Source organism: Mixophyes fleayi, chromosome 2 (genome assembly GCF_038048845.1).
Source record: "Mixophyes fleayi isolate aMixFle1 chromosome 2, aMixFle1.hap1, whole genome shotgun sequence".
Taxonomy (NCBI): Eukaryota; Metazoa; Chordata; class Amphibia; order Anura; family Limnodynastidae; genus Mixophyes; species Mixophyes fleayi.
In genome coordinates this window covers 324,812,333-324,833,218 of record NC_134403.1, presented here as the reverse complement: position 1 = coordinate 324,833,218, position 20,886 = coordinate 324,812,333, and the positions used below count along the sequence as shown (strand labels likewise).

At 40.5% G+C, this 20,886-nt stretch overlaps 1 protein-coding gene across 1 annotated transcript in view; it reads right to left on the bottom strand.

Moving 5' to 3' along the window:
* Positions 1-20,886, bottom strand: part of WSCD1 (WSC domain containing 1) — a 180,417-nt gene that overhangs the window by 3,319 nt on the left and 156,212 nt on the right. The window contains exon 6 of the mRNA XM_075196776.1: positions 5,735-5,912. Coding sequence (XP_075052877.1) covers positions 5,735-5,912 — 178 coding nt within the window. The remainder of the gene's footprint in view (positions 1-5,734; positions 5,913-20,886) is intronic.

Below are 20,886 nucleotides of genomic sequence, written 5' to 3'. Positions count from 1 at the left end.
AAGAAACAAAGTAAACAACCTTAAAGTATCTCTAAACAATTGTTATAGCTAAAATGCAACATGGACAAAAAACGCTGTAAACATATTTAAAATGTGCAAAAAAAAAAGAACTGGGAACCGATTTGAGAATGTTTGAAGACCAAAGAGAATTACATCTAATTTATTTCATACAGTGAAAATAAAATTCATAGGAGGACAAGAATGCAGAAGAACACTTTAGACACTATAGACATAGTAATCATAATAGACATTTGTCTTTTAAACCCTATAATGTTAATATAGTATCTGAAATACACATGAGGTTCTTTGTGCACATTTTGATCAAATCGTGAATGTCCATGTACAGCGACAAGGTGACCTCATACAGATCGTTACCTACAATAACAATTAATTTCTGTAGCTTGCATCTGCATACAGGAATGAGAGAGAGCACACTGCAGTCCTTCCTCCTTCATTATGCAACGGGACTTCTCTATGTGACGCGGAAATAGGCTGCCCCTGGACTGCTTTATTCTTTGCTCTAACAAAGTAGAAAACAAGATCGGAGAGCCACAGGTGATGGCTTGTCAGGTTGATGGGTGCCTTCCATTATTATGCCTTCCAGATTATGCTGGGGGACCTAGCTAAAAGCTAAAAACACCTGTGATTAAATAGGAGGTTTGCTGGGACAAATGAAGGCAACCCCAGCACTCATGTGCTCAACAGAAAAAATAAAGGGGCATTTAGTCTGCAAACCCAAATTTGTCAAATGTATAAAAAGGTGCATCTCTGCTGTGACTCACTTTACATAATACAGGACAAGATTGCAGGAGCACAATCTAAACACATACTAATCACAATAACAAACATATATTAGTCTGTAATATCAATATACAATATAATATCTGAAATAAACATGAGGTTGTTAGTGCACATTTTGATCAAACTGTGAAAACCCATCTACTGCGACAAGAGAGATGTTTATTTGGGTTGTACAAGAGCATAGTACAGCCGCATCTGGATAGTTGTAAGGCACCACTGCAGGGTTTAACTTTAATCCTTAGCAAAGGCGTTCATCACAGTACAACAAAAGGTTTATATTCCCTGTGTGTCAGCAAACATTACTTGGCTGCTGCCATTAAACTGCACCCTCCTGTGATAATGTTTCTAACAGCAGGACAGTAAGAGGACACTACTTTTGTAAGTACAACTCAAGTCAGTTGTGACATGGAAACCTTTATATATTTATGTGAACTTTTAGAAATACTGATTTGTTAAAGTACATATTAGACATATCGGGGGAATTCAATTGACCGCGTTAATGCCAAAAGTAACACGGCCTGCGCACTATTACCTTTACTACGGTAATAGTGCACTCTATTACCTTTACTACGGTAATAGTGCGCTCTATTACCATTAGTAGCGTAAATTTGAATGCTGATTTTTTTTGGGTTAACATTACTGTATTAATGGTAACAGAGCGCAAGCCGCATTACTTTCGGTAATAACGTGGCCAATTCAATTCCCCCCATAGGACTCATATTTGCCAATTTTGGCAAGTTTGCCTCTGGGAAATGCGGGGGGGGGGGGAGGGGTAGGTGGCCATGTGGAGATGGGGCTCGGTGAATCGCACCATTTGGCCCCAACTAGGATGTGGTGTGTGCCTCACATGGGCTGTCATGACTGGGAGGAGCTGCTGGGATATGACGTGGAGAGGCCACTCCTTATAAGTACTGGAGGTCCCCAAGTTTTCAGGAGCTCAGTGCTTGGACCCCTATAAGCCTCTGGCTAGAACTTCTCAGTGGGTATAAGGGGCAACTGGCTGTGAGTCTGTATATTCAGTCAGTGGTGCGCTGGGCTCATATCAAGAGATCGAGATACCACACTAAAATAGAGAGCTGTGTTGAGAAGTCACCTGGGATAATTAGCCTGTATGGAGAGCAGGGAACTATGAGAAGACATTCATTCTCCATATCAGAAGAAGAATATTTTCTTACAACGGAAACGGTTGACAGTTATAAATAAAATTTGCCAATGACATACTATAAAAATATAACTATCTAAGGAAAAGGCACTATGGATATACTTGATTTGATGTGTGAGTGACATGATCAAATCACATCTGGTAAAATGCCATTTTCTTTGGCCAGGAGCATCCAGCTCCTTCAAAGTGTTGTCAGATCATGATACAAATTCAAACAGCTATTCCAGGCATGGGGGAGTGCTACAACTTTATAAATAAATACCAATGCACAGTTCCAACTTGGTTGGAGGGCCCCCACCAGCATATTAATATGTAGTACTGTCGTCGCTGTGTCATTGCACCACTTCTGCATGCCATTTATAGCATGTTAAAGTCGCAGTACTCATACAGGGTCTTTCATGTGTTATTATGCTAATGAGGAGAAGCAGTGCATGACACACCACTAGGCTTACCCCTTCCAGAGTACTGGGCCTCCTCCCTAGAGTTCAATATCAACCAGGATTCTGAATGGACAGAGAAATGTGGGCACAAGGGAGAGATCCTCACCAAGTAAGTACTATTTTTTAAGTATTTTCGGTTAGAGTTCAAACATCTTTTCTTCGCTCCTCCAGAAGATCCTGGAGGGGAGACGAAGGGCAAGTGCGGAGGGGGGTGTGTAACGAATCCTGCCCTTTGGGTAGCACCCCTACAATGAAATGCCACAATCACATCATTTCACCATGGAGGTGGTGCTAAAATGACGCGATTTGCATGAATTGCTTCATGGTGGCCGCAGTTCCACCCACTTCACTCGGAAGAGGGCAGGATGTGGGAAAAGTGCCTGCTGTCCCTGGAGTCTGGAAGACCTACCTGGAATTTGGGAGTCTCCTGGACAGTATAGAGTATAAAAAATAAATAAATAAATATATATATATAGAGAGAGAGAGAGAGAGAGAGAGAGAGAGAAAGAGAGAGAGAGACACACAGACAGACACACAGATATCCAGACTGAACTGCCTTGGATCCCTAGACTATTCCGAAACCATAATGCCTCTGATCCCATGAATCTTAACCATGAATGTGAAATTGCTTTGTCATTCAAGGAATTTAGGTTTAGTTCCTTTGTATTTTGGGGAACATGCAGCGTTTCTATCCTCAACTGCAAAACAAATTAAATAGTTGTTTTTAATGATGTTTTTAATCTAGCTAGCCCTCAGTTAGAGAGAAACAGACAGGCTTAGATAAAAATACAAGCACCTGGAATAAAATGTGTGCTGTTCGCACTGCATATTTATCAGTGTATTTTGTGGTCTACATAGAAAATTATATTCAAAAAATGGACTGCTTCATTAGGGTCATCATCACACCACTGCAAAACGAAGGAGTACATTTTTAAGTTTCAACATATTAGAATAACAAGACACCTGTGACCCACTGAGATTGTTTATTAGTGAATTAACTGTTTTTGCCAGCAGGACCAGGAACTCAGCTCAAGCTCAGCTGAATTCATATGATAATACAGAGAACAAGCAGCTATGCCTAAGGATGCATGAATTATTAAACAGCTTCACTGGGGTGGCTCTGACTTGAGACTGTGCATGAGTATTTCATCTGTGGAAAACATGGAGGTGATAATATGCCATCTAGTAATAATTTAAAAAATCAATACGTTTGATGTGAGGACAAAGGCAAAGTTTGTGCTTCAAACACACAGGAGAAAACTAAATACGGAGCACTGCTACCATCTATGAGGTCAATCTATTTATTGGAATAAGCTGCAAATCTATTGCAAATACTTTCTTGAAAAGCTAGGCAGTATTAATAAAACTATATCTATATACTGTGCCTGCAACCGTTTTGTCGCCTGAACCAATATTCATGAGAATGCATCCATTCAATTCAGCAGTGAAAAATAAGCGAGATACAGTATTAGGCACAAATGCAGCCTACCAGCCTATTGACTAAGTACCTGTGATCTATCTGAGGGAAAAATGTCTTTGTGATATGACTGGATCCGAGTCAAGCGATGCATTCTAATGAATATTGGTCAAAAAATGTCAGCCTCCAAGCTGTGCAAGTGACACGCGCACTCAAAATCTGGTTGCTATTTGCAAGGGCGAGCTGGATGATTAACCGTTAACATTCCTACACCAACAAACCAAGACAAGAGAGACATTGTGTCACGAGCCGCGGCGGTGCTCACGGCCGCCGCGGCTCGCTTCGGGCTCCCGCTGGCGTCCCGTCCGTCACCTTGACGACCGGGACGTCATCTCCGCTATCTGCCCGGCCGTTGCCAAGGCAACGGTCGAGCGCGTCTACTGTAGCGCTGCGTCCCGGCAGTGCTGTAATGAACAGCGGTGGGTTAATTAAGGAGGGGGGCTTGGCCAGCAATTATTACCCCCCTGAGGGTTTGCTCCAGAGCTGGGCTCTGATTGGCGGCCACCAATATTTAAGGCAGTGAGGTCTGCAGCCTCACTGCCTGTTATAGTTTCTCTGCCACAGTCCTGCTGACCTGCTTGTTTCCTGTACCTGCCTTTGTTCCTGTCCATGTCCCGTGGACACTCTATTGGATTTCCCGTGTATGACCCCTTGCCTGGATTTGGACCCTGCCCGTTTGCTCGTGACCCTGACCTTCCTGCCTGTATCTAGACCTTGCTACCGTGCCTGTGACCCTTGACCCCGGCTTGTGTATTGGATTCCCTGTCTGCTGCCGGCCCTCGACCCTCGCCTGGACTTCACTCCACTTTCCCGGGTTCTCCCAAGTCGGTACGCACTTCACGACCCTTTGCTAGTCTGCGGCCAAGTCTGTCCCCACCACTAGTGGCTCCAGTGAACACCTGACTGGCAGAGCAGACTCCGGGTTGTGTTGTACCGGCTAGAGGGGTTCCTAACACATTGATACTGTATTTTATGTTGTAGCTGGGTAGTTTTCCCTTTTACATACTTTCACAGTTCTATCAGTCCTCCTCATTACTTCCTTGTCCTGGCTGTCTCCCCCAGTTAGTACCACCCTATTTGTGTCTCCCCCCCTTCCCTTTAGGATGTAAACTCTCATGAGCAGGGCCCTCTTTCCTTGTGTGCTCCTTCTACTTTTCCTCTGTACCTCTTGGCCTGCTTCGCAAGCCCTGGTTTCACTGTTTTCTTAAACTTCGGCTTTCTTCTCGCTGATTTCTACCATCCCTTTCACTATCTGTCCCAGAAATAATCTGATTTGCTTTACCCTGTCACTTGCGTCTGTATATATTTTTGTATCGTGTTGTGTCTTGGTTCTCTGATTTCTGTATATGTAATGTACGGCGCTGCGGACCCTTTGTGGCGCCTTATAAGTCAAAGATAATAATAATATTTTCATTTACGACATATCATTTTACTTTGTAATCCAGTGACATGTGCTAGACAGGTTTTGTTTTTGTGATTGCAAAATATAAAAGCTAACACATATTCTCACTGATATTGAGCTCATTTTTCCACAATAAGGCCCTTGGGACATTAGATTTTGCTAAGTGACATTAAAGAGAGATCCTGAAGGTAGTCACAAGAGACTAGGGAAAATAAATCAAATTTTCATTTGCAATTCTTCAGATGTCTCATGCTTATTTATAGATGTTATGGCAAAGTTTAACATTTATGATACCCTTAATGTTTGTATTAACTTTTATGGTTAGCATTCCTAAACAGTGCTGGGCCATAACACAAGGGGCAAGTTAATAAAATATACCAGTTTATTTTAGTGCATGCTTAAGCCTCAATGATCAACTCTAGTCTGCAAAGGCTAAAACAAAAAATCCTCACCTTGTATGGGCGTTTGGTACACAGAATAGTAACTATCTTCCCTTAGGACATCTGATCCACTGCTGTCATTCAGGGATCCAGCACAAAGAGAGTCATCCAAGTGTTCAAAAAGGTTAAACTGAACTGTAGGGTAACCACAGAAGCATTCCGGCCATCGGATAATTGCCAAAGGATATTCCTATGAAGAGACAATACGAACATAGATGATTAGACAAGAAAATGTCAGTTTAGAAACGAAGACCACTATTTGTTCCAAGTTCAATGGTATACCAGACACTTAATAAAATAGCACTGTTGGAGGCAGATTCAATTCAGCCACGTTAGTCTAAGATTCACGCGGCGTTAGTACTATTACCTTTAATACGGTAATTTTAACCCGGATTTTTGATTGCGGCCCAGAGAGGTGCAGGCAAAAATCAGCATTAAAATTACCGTACTAACGGTAATACTGCGCACTTTTACTGTACTAACGGCAGGCAAAAATCAGCATTAAAATTACCGTACTAACGGTAATACTGCGCACTTTTACTGTACTAACGGTAATGCTGCGCACTTTTACTGTACTAACGGTAATACTGCGCACTTTTACTGTACTAACGGTAATGCTGCGCACTTTTACTGTACTAACGATAATGCTGCGCACTTTTTCAGTACTAACGGTAGTAGTGCGCAGGCCGCGTTATTCTTAGAATAAAACGGCCAAATTGAATAGGCCCCTTGGAATATATACTGGTTCGTTAGTATTTTAAAAGATTTTTGTGGACCACAGAACAGGTTTATAGAGTGATGGAATTGCAAACACATATTTAGTTACCAATATGAGTTAGGTAAATTAAACACATACTGCAAGGGCTTAGACCATTGAGAATTCTTCTGCGAGAAGACTATGCCAACATGAGCTAAGAGTCAGTGAGTCACCCTGCAGAGCGAGATGATGGATCACTATCACTTGTAGATTATACATGTAGTCACACAGAGCTGTTAATAAGAAGAATACTGTTTACTTCACATTAATATGCAGAGACTTCTTTCACATTCTCTCCATAGTGTTCTCTTCTAAACCTGTCACTTCCTTCCTCTTCCTTAGAGTTCACAGTTGGAAAGTAGAGGTGTGTAAATGATTCTTTGGAGAGTAAAAGCTGGCAAGTTTAGACGTGTCTTAGAGTAGAATAAAATTAGATATTTTGCTTCAATTATGCTACAAAAGGACTCGAAAAAGACAAGAAAAAAGTAATCTATATGCACCTTTAAAGACTAATTTCTACCATTTGTGAACATATACAACCAACTAAGCACACTCCTGATGTTGCTTTGTTGATACATTTCCCATCCATACCAATTATTACCACGTTGAGACCTCCATGTGATGGGTACAAATGACATTCTGTGGTCAGCTCTGAACATTGGGTCCTTTTTGTGGAGACCTATTCTCTTCTGGCCCCCCTAACCCCTTTCTACAGGTAAGGGGCTGGGAGAGACTAGTTATAGGGTATTGACATTGACCAATGTGCAGGTATGGTGGGTTTGTAGAGACACCTGCATACAGTATGTGTGTGTATAATAGTGTATAATATAATAAATATATTTATGTTAGTGGAACACAATTGGATGGGGCAGTGGACATAATCTAGCTCCCCCTTGTGGCGGGCATGCTGGATTGTGCTGTACTGCCTGTGCCTATTCTATTGTAGAGTGCATGATTAGATGGGACAGCTTTCATCTAAATGAAGTGTGCTCTAAAATTTGTCCCATTGTGCCAGTGTGTCATTCTGTGACAATATTTGTCAGATAAAATATTCTGGCTGTAAAAGAATATATATTCACCTTTGTCAACCAGTTTAGAAATACAGGTACTACTAGTCATTTCTCACTGGAGGTTAATTATGAAGCGCAAAATTGAGAAAAGCTTTGGAAACACTCTGTGCGTCAATTTGCACAAGTGTGCCTAGATTTCAGAGCCGAGTTGGGTGGCTAAAGAAGCATAAGCTTACACAAGCAGAGGTGAGGAATGAAGACGTTTTTAGAGAAGTAGGAAGCAGCCACACCCGCGCAGAGTGAGATTTTTGTTGAGATAAAGGGGTGTAGAGGATGCATTTTCAGGGGCACTGTATAAATGGCAGGGTCAGAGCTCAACTAAACTAAACTAATAAAAAGAAAACACAGACTTTAAAATAGACTTTAATTGAATAAAAGAATCCCTAAACCCTTGCTCATCACTATATTTGCATGCAGTGCACACATAAAAAGAGATTGCAATAGCACAATGAGGGTACAGCCATGTCACAATAGGGGCACTGAAGAGCTTATATACCCATTAGTTGCTACTACCATGGCAGGTGTATGCAGCACCCATTCACCACCCATGATGTGAATGAAAAGGGTGGTACTAAGGGAGTAGGGGTTGGATTTTGATGTGATCGAAAGGGGTGGTACTAAGGGAGTAGGGGTTGCACATTGACGTGATCGAAAAGAGTGGTACTAAGGGAGTAGGGGTTGGATTTTAATGTGATCGAAAGGGGTGGTGCTAAGGGAGTAGGGGTTGCACATTGACGTGATCGAAAGGTGTGGTACTAAGGGAGTAGGGGCTGGACTTTGACGTGATCGAAAAGAATGGTACTAAGGGAGTAGGGGTTGGACTTTGATGTGCTCGAAAGGGGTGGTGCTAAGGGAGAAGGGGTTGGACTTTGATGTGATCGAAAAGGGTGGTTTTAAAAGAGTAGGGGGTTGGACTTTGACGTTACACTTTTCCACTGTGCATCTCCTAAACATTTTTCTGCCCCTCTGCACAATGAGGGGCACTTTTCCCTTGTAGAGGAGACGGGCACTTTGACCTGCGCTGGATGGACCAGGGAGGCACGCTAGTGCAAAACCATAATATATTGCAGTGTACTTCATAAATAACCTCCAGTGTGCTTATTGCTTGTCTCCACATTTACTGTATGATAAAAACATAGCTATCCCTGTTCCATCAACAGCTCTGATGCATCACATAACAATCTGTGCAGTCAAATGAGCAATGAGCAATTTCCCATATCCAATCAAACATCTGTAATTTTACATTATAAAGAAATATATTAGGAAAGTATGATTTACCAGCAACACTACCAATATATTATAATTACATTAAATGCAACCTTATAGAAAATATCTTCTCTAATTATTACTTTACTAATACAGTTCTGCACCTCAGTATATACAACACTATAGAACATTTTTGTAGCACAATTACTATGTACAAATACATTAAGGGTCAATACAGAGAACTTTCATGGCAACTTTTTACCCCAAGGACTATACACAGGACACGCAGTCACCCCCTAAGGTTAGAGGAGAGGAAATTTCACAACCAGCAAAGGAAGGGGTTCTTTACAGTAAGGGCAGCCAAGATATGGAATTCATTGCCAGGGAAGGTTGTGATGGCAGATTCAATAGATATGTTTAAGAAAGGGTTAGACAAATTTTTAGCGGAAACGTGTATCCAGGGATACGACCGTTAATTAAAATGAAGGATAGTAGTGTATATAGGGTAAAAAATAGGACTGCAATATTGAGTCTGGGGGATTTTCACAATTGAAACAGATTGGCGGTTGCTTACTCTGGATCAATTTCAAATATAAGTGCAGGATCGCAGGAGATCCAAAATAGGTTGAACTTGATGGACTGGTGTCTTTTTTCAACCTCATCAACTATGTTACTATGTTACTATGTTACAATCCTAGTCAGGATGTATCACAAAGATGTCAAAGAAATACAGACAATGGGCCTGAGTCAGTAAGGATAGTAAGACAAAAAAAGGAGTACCGTATATACTCGTGTATAAGCCGAGTTTTTCAGCACATTTTTTGTGCTGAAAAAGTCCTCCTCGGCTTATACACGAGTGAACGTCTGTTCTGCCATCCCTCAGCTTTAAACTTCCACAGTGGAACGCATGTGCGTTCCACTGACAGGAAGTTCGGCATTTGGAACGCAAACTTGCGTTCCAAATGCCGAACTTCCTGTCAGTGGAGGCGCACATACGTTTCACTGCGGAGGTAAGTAAAAGGCTGAACACCGCTAATTTCATTTGTTTAAAAGGTTATCTCCAGGGGGGTTAATTGTCCTCTTGTAAATTTAATAGTTAAATATCTCAACTGATAATCCAAGGTATCTATCTGCACGAGGAGGAATAGAGATTCCCAGATGAATAACTGCTGTGCTTCTAAACCTACTGCCTCTAATGCATGCAATACAATATGCGGGGGTTAAATATTCCACTACCTCCTATTTGTGACAGACTGTCTTGGAATTGAAGGAGCTGCACATACTAATATACCGGTAGGTATATTATCTGTAGCTGTTATGCTATAAGTATCTATTTAGTCTTGAAAAAGGCCTTGAAAAAGCATAGCGAAACACTTAACAGATTTTAATAAATGTAACTGTTATGAAGATTGACTCTGCTAGTTTTCAATTCCTCTTAATATCGTCTGTGTTTTCTCTCCCCCACCTCTTCTCTCTCCCTCCTTTTTCTCTCCTTCTCCCTTCCTCTCCCTGCATTTCCCACCCTAGGCTTATATTCGAGTCAATAAGTTTTCCCAGTTTTTTGTGGTTAAAATTAGGTGCCTCGGCTTATATTCGGGTCGACTTATACTCGAGTATATACGGTAAATGTTTTCCAGGACAAACCATGTTACAATGCAAGGGGTGCAAATGAGTTTATTATTTTGCACATAAGTTAAATACTGGCTGCATTTTCATGTAGCACACAAATACTTGACAGTTTTATTCTCACACTGAAATGTAATATTGATCTAGGACATGACTTACCACAACTATAAATCTGTCCTCGCATTTTAAATTTACCTCCCACTCCAAAACAACATGGCTTTGACCAAGTGCAAAGTTACTCCTTTTTTATGCTCTGCTCTCCTGAATGACTCATTTTGCAAAGGAATTATGTTTGAATTTTAAATGAAACAAGTTTGGTAAGTTAATACTTATTTTTAAATATACTTTTTCATGACTAAAGTATTTACTACAAATTGAACTTTGATGTGTCGCAAAAAAAATATTACATAGCCCCTATCTTTTGGTTCCGTATTTGCCACCTGTGATCTGAGGACAAAGGGAGACTTGTAGAGGCAATATTTATAACTAATCATCACATACAGCACATTCTAAATAAGCTTAGCTGTTTAACCGTTTAATACCTCAATCAAAAGCAGTTACAGCCCTATAATGGTAAGCAATATATATCCATTTAGTGCCTGTAATTTATACTTGTAATTGTCCAATAACAGTAGAATAGATAAAAGCCTGCAAGGTAAATTACCAAAAACCCCACTGGAGAAACATAAGAATGTTCAGAATCACCTACTTTCACATTTATATCCTCTTTCTCTTGAAGTGGACTTGAGAGGATTTAAGTAAAAAAGAAAGCATTGTTTAATTTGATTTTAACAAGTAAGAAATACAATGCGGAGCACACGATACACCACTGTCTACTGCTGTCCAGTCACTTTGAAAAATTATTTTAATAACATTATAGATGCTTGATGTTTTTGTGGGCCATGACTCAAGAGTATATTTGTATGTTTAAATGCTATCCCAGGGAAATAATGAAAGTGGAAAAGAATACAGATAATAACTATCAAAGTGTACATTTGTGTCACCATTAGAATGACTAGGTACATATAGCAAACAATTTCTATTATTGCTTCATAAAAATAAAAACAGGTGTTTTCCACTTTATGGAGGACAGCTGGTTTATACAACCATGCCGTTCCCCATTTCCTTAGAATAGTTCATTGGTACTTATCCTAATCTGGGCAATTCGGCAGTGCAATACTTGTACTGAAAGCCTGTGCTGAATAGTCGCAAAAGTGATGTTTCAAAATTTTGAATCAGATGTAATGGTAAGAATGACAGATGGTTTCTGAATGGTCAGCTATAGAACTCATCCGATCCAGAACTGTAATTGCATCAGTGTTCGGATGTCACCTCTTCTGTGGCTCTCCTGTGGTTCCCAGTGGGGGAAACCCCCATCTGACCACTCACAACCCATATAGTAGAGAAAGAATCTCTAGAGGTGAAGAAGCCTTTTCGCTGTATTTTACCAATATGAATTGTGTAGTCACCTGGTCACTTTGTTATACTTCACAACATTTCAGAACCCGACATCAGGACAGGGGGTGTGACCACATCATGATTGGGGAATGGCTACATCTCAATGGGGGAATTGCCACAGACCTACAGATTGCTATCTAGCCCCTTAGAACCCTTCCTTCCCCTTAGAACCCTTCCTTCCCCTCCAAACAATGCAGCATACATCAGGAGGAGTAGTGCTACCCCTGTTCGCCGTTGCTCTGCTATGAAGAGCAGCTGTGAACAGAGGATACCTCCCAACTCCCCACCTGTGGGACACACATGTCCCGGGATGGGAGAGCGGAACAGAGTCCTAAAATCAGCTGAAATCGGGACAGTTTAGAAGTATGCAACATAAAATAACATCAGCCATTCCTAAGTAGAGTAGAGTTTGTTCTGTTTCGAGAGGTCATTTGTGTGTTTTGTTTTTTTATTAAATAAATAATTGATGTGCAGTAAGGAATGAAGACACTAAACGAAGCTTTAAAGGTTAACTCATGTCGACTTTCATCATCATCTATTTATATAGCGCTACTCATTCTGCAACGCTGTACAGAGAACTCACTCACATTAGTCCCTGCCCCATTGGAGCTTACAGTCTAAATTCCCTAACATACACACACACCCAGACAGACAGAGACTAAGGTCAATTTGATAGCAGCCAATTAAACTATCAGTATGTTTTTGGAGTGTTCGAGGAAATCGGAGCACCCGGAGGAAACGCACACCAACACGGGGAGAACATACAAACTCCACACAGATAAGGCCATGGTCGGGAATCAAACTCATGACACTAGTGCTGTGAGGCAGAAGTGCTAACACTAAGCCTACGCACTGCCCATCTTTAGCCAACTACTGTGATTAGTGTGTCTTGGTGTACATTCATTTACATGCGTTTTTGCTAAATGAATTAGTCTTTATTTATAGGGCGCTGCATCAGGTCTGCAGCGCCAGAAGGAATAAAGACAGCTTTTTGATAACAATACAAACATCAGTGATGTCCATACATGTGATACATTTATCTATTATACATTGTATGCTGTTGTTAGCATACTCACCTCCACACCGCCCTCTCCCAAATAGGCAATTCAGGACCAATTTCAGATGACTAAGCCGCCATCCCGGCAGTCATGACTACTGGTAGGTGTGGGTGTCCTGTCCATTACAGGGCTGTCAGGGGTGTTTTAGTGGAGTAGAAGGGTATTGGGGCACTCAATACTTCAGAATTACTAGACATAACCCTCCCTCCATTTAGTATGTAAACTCTTACGAGCAGGGCCCTCTTCCCTTCTGTCTCAATTCCATTTCTTCTTCTCCAACATCACTGTACTTGCTATGCTTGGAGCTGTTGGAGTCTTGGTTCTACTCATCTTGTTCTGTTCTGTTGTACCCTGTATGGTCCACTGTTCGTGTTGTACTTTCTATTTTGTACGGCGCTGCAGAAACGAAGAAGAAGAAGAAGAAGAAGAAGAAGAAGAAGAAGAAGAAGAAGAAGAAGAAGAAGAAGAAGAAGAAGAAGAAGAAGAAGAAGAAGAAGAAGAAGAAGAAGAAGAAGAAGAAGAAGAAGAAGAAGAAGAAGAAGAAGAAGAAGAAGAAGAAGAAGAAGAAGAAGAAGAAGAAGAAGAAGAAGAAGAAGAAGAAGAAGAAGAAGAAGAAGAAGAAGAAGAAGAAGAAGAAGAAGAAGAATTGGCAAGTTTGTATGTATTTCTCTCAAACTGCAAATTTATACTATTGTACTGCACTGCAGTGCAGGTCTTTATACATTAAAGTAATAATAGTTGTGTTGGTAAAGTAATTTGACTTTACTGTGATAAATGTAAAATATTATTATATATGCTAACCTTTCTACAAAACTATGCACAATCCCACCTATTTTAATAGATGCATTTTTCATTTGTTGTTATCTCTACTGCTTTGCAGCAGAACTTGACAAACAAGTTATACATTTTTTGCACATGTGTTATATACCTGAAGAGCGGAATTGCTCCAGCTCCCATTCTGCCCTGTAGTACTTATATAGTTTTGTATGCATTGTACATAAGTCTTAACGAAAAGCTGAACTGCTGAACTGAATTGTATCCTGAGAATATTGATGACTTTTTACTAAAGCAAGGACTGAGAATTATCCTGGGGAGGACATCTTTAAAGCAGCATGACTATTTACCCTGCTTAAACTAAGTTTATTATCATTCATTCATAGGCTACTGCACCAGGTAATCTGACTTTCATGTTCTAGAGTGCTGTGATCAAATGGGCACCATGGAAATCCCACTGACACACGAACAGACTGATCCACCACGGATAAACTGGATAATTCTCACATCTCTGGTGACAACCTTGAGATTCCAATTAGACTTTCAAGATTTGCTGGTCTATCTTAAAAAATAGAAAAGGCAACCTGTCTGAAACCTTTCCACATGAGGTCTATGGAATTTATATCCTTTATGATTTTCCGTTTCTAATAATTATGGAGAAACAGAAAAATGCTCAGACATGGTTCTGCAGCAGCAGTACACCTTTCCTCTGCATGACTTATGTTAGTGCCATAATAAAAGATCAATGCTTTATATAGTCTGATATCTGTAGATGGCATGTATGTAGGGTAAACTTTCTGTTATGTAAAAGTACCTTTCGCACATATTGTATATTTTGTTTCAGTTTTTATTGCTGTCGGTTTGGTTAATTAGGTATCCATCCTTTGTTTGGAGAGTGTCCCACCAGCTCCCCTATCCCCCGTGTAAAAGGGTGCTTATAGCGTTGCATAATCTGCTATTGCTATCTGAAAGCACGAGGGTCCAATGATGACGCAAATATACTAATGATGCTAATATCGTAATGACCATTTAATACTTACCTTCATTATCCCTCACAAAGGGTAGGTTCTAGTTTAAGCTGAGTTCTTATTCCATTGTCTGCTCTATTTACTCTGCTTCCCACAAGATAATACAGGGAATAATGCATATCATATCAAGAAAAGATTTCCACAAAGTCTTATTTAAGATAATATGTATTCTTATTAACAATAGGTATTTTCAGTAACAGTATTTACACAAATAATAAAACAGTGTGGAAAGCATAATATATTTTACATAAAACACAATGCAATGCCTACTTAAGCTGTTTTATCTATGTGTAAACAAGCCTTTTCTATGTGTTTGAATGTATGTATCTCAAATGTGTGTGTGTGTGTGTGTGTGTGTGTGTGAGTGAGTGTGTGTGTGTGTGTGTGTGTGTGTGCATATATGTTAATAGCAAGACAGTGTGTTCACAAGAAAAGAGCGTGTATGTGAGAGAGCGTGTAAGAGAGTAGAGCGTGCACGAGAGTAGAGCGTGCATGAGAGAGGATAGACCACATTGCATTTGTAAGATGGTGAACAGACAAAAGACAACATTACAAAATGGAGACTGGAACAAAGCACAACACAACCGTTTCTCACATGGCTGACACAAGAGACATTTTGTCCACTCGATTTATCTAACACTAAACCATAGTTGCCTACCCTCATGGAATGTCCGGGAGACCTTTGAATGTCTGGAGTTCTCCCGGACTCTCGGGAGAGCAGCGCAACCTCCCGAATCCTGTCACTTCCTTAGTGACTTGATTGGGGGGGCGGGCCTTAGTGAAGTGATGCACAGAGAATGGCTTCATCATAGCCCCACCCCGTGCTATATTAGGCCAAACATTGTGTCATTTTGCAGAGGGGGTGGGGCCTAATGATGCAATTCCATCAAGTGACCACACCCCCAGGACACCTCACTGATATCTCCACTCCAGGAGGGGAATCTCAAAAGTAGGCATGTATGCACAAAACTGCATTGCACAATCCACAATATCTTCATGTACAGCACTGTTTTAGTATAAAACGCCTTTATCTCAACTATATCACTTTCTAATACAACGCCATCTAGGTATCAATCATTTTCTTAACTTTCCAATACTAACTAAGTCAAAATCTCATTAATATTCTTTAACAAACAGTCTATGCAAAACTTTACACTGAAATCCATGCAATCCTCAAAACTTTTAAGAATAATCTAATCACCTTCTAATTAGACTCATATAAAGCAACTAAAAACTAACATAACACATGCTTTTAAGACAATTCCATTCAAACTACATAAATACTGTCCACACTTTATCAAATTATCTTACCCAGGTACCACCCAAACCATTCCTCCATGTTGCCTTATGCTGCTGCTCCTCCTATTTATAATCCATAAATAGTTTCTTATCCATGGAGTTTCCAAAATTGATGAGTCTTTCTGTGTGTACAGCAAGTAAAGAGAGAGAAATGCATGTGTTTCTCCCAGTTCACACCCAAAGGTGGGCGGAATCTCAGTACAGGATCCCTTGTTCTTAAGACACGTTAATTAAGCCGCTCCTATTTCTTACATCATAAAAACATGTTAAGTAAAAAGGGGAAGATATGTACAGCTTTGCTGGCCCCCTGTAGATCTGAGATACCTTGCACCCAGTTGCACGCTGGTACAATACATGTCTGAAAACGCAGCAACCATCATGTAATTAGCTACTGGGCACATGCCAATCGGCGCATGCGCATGTGCCGTCTGCATTTAAAGATGCTCCAAATCACACTGCGCCACAATATCATCATCGCGGGTGGCGCATTCTGGAGTGATTGCTCCTTCACACCCCAACAAACTACATCAGTGGGAATTATTCTTGGGACCACAGATATTGGCTCCTTGCAGCTGTCGTCTATGATCATTTGTACTGAGAACCTCTTTTGGAGATATGCCATAATTGGACAAGAGCAGGTGTGAATTCAAACGGTAGAAAACACCTTAATATTTTTGAGCAGCGAGTGTATTCTAATGCAGTCCAGTCACCCCTGTGGATGTGCTAAGGCACTGAATTGTTATGCAGAGCTCTGAAACAGTGAACTAAAGTAAAAAATGAATTATTAACTTTAACAGAACTTTGTGCTAGATATGTTAGTGAAAGAAAAAGGAAGAGAAATGTAGTATGATTATGTGGTAGTGCTAAGTAAGCCCAATGAAAGAAGGATAAAACAATGTGCATGGAGCTAATGTAAAGTTGACACGACATACTGTATAATAAAACATGCTAAAGTGATAACATAAGGATATATTGCATAGTCAGTAAAAAGGGTGACAAAATACACTGTATCTACTGTTGGAAATGCAAATGCATTACCAAGACTAGAGAGGAAATACATACACTATTGCACATATATTTGCTACAGAAAAGGTCTTACAGTACTTTAGACTTATTTACTTATTGTTTTGAGAGTTAGAGGTCTATATGGTATTCAACCAAGAGTAATAAAACAAGTAATACTAGTGTTTATAACGTCATTCCTTATAAACATGTACATCGTGTGCACACTCTTAGGACAAAAGCTGGGGCTAGGGTGACCCAGGCTCTACATGTATAAGTACACTCTATACACAGGTGTACGGCTAAAAATCACATAGCTGAGACATGCCTAGAGCTTGAATAGGACAGATGTGCATTCACTTCTCCTTGGCACACCCTTACTGTATATTGACTACATGCTTACTCCCCTGAAATCATAGGCTGTAGGAAGTGCCCTTTGCATTCAAAGATGACTAGGATGTACTTGCATTCCCTGGCATATAGTCCATTTATTGGCATGCGCAGAGCAATTTTACGCAACATATGACACTATCAGATATTTACATTCCTCTATCAGCATTTATTACCCACTATGTTTAATCTAACTTCTGTTATACAGATAAGATGTAGTCAGTTGTGTACATGCATACGCATATAGGGCGCATGCAAAGGATGTACAATGTCTCTTCCTATAGTACTATATATGTACAGCTGTAGCTATGGCAACACAACTGTCAATCATGTGCATTTATTTTGGAGTTTTATATCTTAAGTTCCTTACCTTGATAACATTCTGATGCAAGTCTTTTTAGGAACTGAGTCCCCTGTCAATTTTTCATGGTGAACATTTCTTTGGTTCATATACTTAAACCATTTATCAAAAGATGGTTCTTTCCTTCAGTCACGACTTTTTATTATGCAAACAGTAGCTTGCAGAGAGTTAACGTTTTTTTTCCCCCCATCTGTTTTTAGAGGCTTGACAGCCACATACAGTTGCCAGCAAGGCCTGTAAACAAGTAAAAAAACTGTCAAGGCAGTCAATTACCATATATCAAAAATGACTCCCCCCAACAACAAAAGCCGTCAGCCTGCTTTCTGATGCTGAAGACTCTTAAGTTCTTAATTTAGAAGCACTGCACGTTGTATTTATTATTCCTTGTGTCAATTTAATGTACCTTTTTCTAAGGTGCGTATCTGGACCTGGAGTTATAAAGAACATTATTTTTCCTTCTTTTATTCAAGCCTGGAGCTCTACCACCTATATAATAAGACTAGCAACTGACTAATGAGATTCTCCTCTCAGCAAAGGACATGATTTTTATTGCACTATTAGAGTGCTTTTGGAAAATGGTCTGATAAACTGATACTGTGGTTGTCATTTTTTCTCTTCTTTTTTTTTTCTACAGCTCGTATGACGTGAAGAACCGAGAGAATAAGATATTGTTTTCCAGTAGCTGTTTATGCATTCTGCACATAACAATTGAAAGCAATTGTCAGAGAAGGTTGTGTTTTTTTAATATACAACAAAATGCTGCAGTTAACAGTAATACATTTATTGTACTTTCAACAATGGCTTTGAAATGTCAGATCTGTACAATAGCTGCAATTTTCATCAAATAATCTTTGTTTAACTTTCTGGCTCTTATGATTGAAAACACAGTTTTAACATTTTTTTTCAATTTTTATTAAAGTAGCTACAGCACATATATTTGTAAGCATGTGAGGTGCAGGGAATATTCTAAATGCATGGGATTCTGTTCTGGGTCAGGGCATATTGATATTGGACAAGTAACCAATGCATTCTAGAGATGAGCGCACTCGGATTTCTGAAATCCGAGCCCACCCGAACGTTGCGGATCCGAGACAGATCCGGGCATTCCCGCCAATTGCAAAACTGAAAGCGAGGCTCTGAGTCATAATCCAGCTGTCGGATCTTGCGATACTCGGATCCTATAAATTCTCCGCTAGTCGCCGCCATCTTCACTCGGGCATTGATCAGGGTAGAGGGAGGGTGTGTTAGGTGGTCCTCTGTCCTGCTATATCTCGTGCTGTTCAGTTCTGTTCTGTGCTGTGCTCTGTGTCCTGTTCAGTCCAGTGGTGCTGTGTCCTGTGCTCTGTCCTTCTGAGTTCAGTGGTGCTGCTGGGTCCTGTGCTGTGTCCTGTTCAGTCCAGTGGTGCTGTGTCCTGTGCTCTGTCCTTCTGAGTCAACAAATAACACTTCAACCCTGTCTGTCTTTCACATACTTGATGGGATCTCAATGATGAATGCTCAGTACCATGGTCGTCTAAAACAAGAGGTATTGACGTGCTCTAACTACTGTAGGGTTTATAACTTAGAAACACTACACTTGAAAGTCGGAGGAGGTATTGTGGCCCGGTACCAAATTGGGTACCGGGACCACTCCACTATGCAGTCCAGAAATCTACCTCGGTGAAACGTTTTGGACTAAAAACAATATTGTGAGGTGTTCAGAATAGACTGGAAATTAGTGGAAATGATTGTTATTGATTGTTATTGAGGTTAATAATAGCATAGGAGTGAAAATAAACCAAAAAAACTTGCTTTTAACACTTTTTATGTTTTTTTCAAAATAAATCCGAATCCAAAACCTTAAATCCGAACCAAAACTTTTCGTCAGGTGTTTTGTGAAACAAATCCGAACCCAAAACCTCAAGCAAATCCAAACCAAAAACACAAAACACGAGACACCAAAAGTGGCCGGTGCACATCCCTAATGCATTCATCCTTCTGTTACAGATTTTTTTTCAAATACATGGTATTATTCAAGAGTACCAAAAAGGCTTCTATATTCCTGATCTCTCATCTTAATCCTACAATATCCTGTATAAAACTACATTTGTAGGTCTAGTAAATGCGCATTAACAATGTTTAGATATGAATATATAGCAATCTTTATGCTGCATTTTTTTTGTACTTGCTCAAACAGACATTGGGGCTATTTACAAACAACCTTTAGTCGCAAATCTCTAGCAACTATTGAGACTGTTGTTTTGATTACAGTATGTTTTACCAATCTGTTCAGGGCCGGCGAAACGCGGTAAGCAGTGTAAGCGCGGCGGGGGTGCCAAGCCTGAGAGGCACTCCCCTCAGCCTGCCGTCCTCCTTCTGTTTGCCAGCCCAGAATTTCTCCTCCCCTCCTCCCTGCTCTGTTCGCACTGACTGTCTGGCGTAACGTCATCACGCCGACATTTTAAGTGACGAGTGCGTAGAGAGGAGCCACTACTCACAAACAGGAAAGAAGAAAAGAGATGATAAGAAAACGGAAGAAAGAAGTCAATAGAAAGGTAAGTAAAGGAACAGAAGCACCATGGCACAATGTGATAAAGGGGAAACAAGTGGAGGGGAGCAAAAGCAGCATGGAGGGCGCCGTGTGATGTTAAGGGGCACAGTGGGGTTTTACGGGAGCACAGTGTGGTGATGAAGGGGGCACTATGTTGTGATGAAGGGGGCAAAGTGTTGTGATGAAGGGGATACAGTGTGATGGTAAAGGGTCACAGTGTGATGGTGATGGGACACAGTAGAATGTTGAAGGGGCACAGTGGGATCAAAAAAGGCGATGTTGAAGGGACACAGTGTGATGTTAATGGATCACAGAGGGATCATAAGGGAGCACAGTGTGAGGTTGAAGGGGGGCACAGTGTGATGTTGAAGGGACACAGTGTGGTATTAATGGATCACAGTTGGATCATTAGGGAGCACAGTGTGAGGTTGAAAGGAGCACAGTGTGATGTTGAAGGGGGAGCACAGTGTGATGGAGAGACAGTGTCCATAGATCTCTATAGAGTGTGCAGAGTTATGATCTTTTCAGCTGATGGTTATGACAGCGTGAGCACAGATCTCAGGTAAATTTTGTAAAACGTGTTTATTGTGTACACATGTATCAAC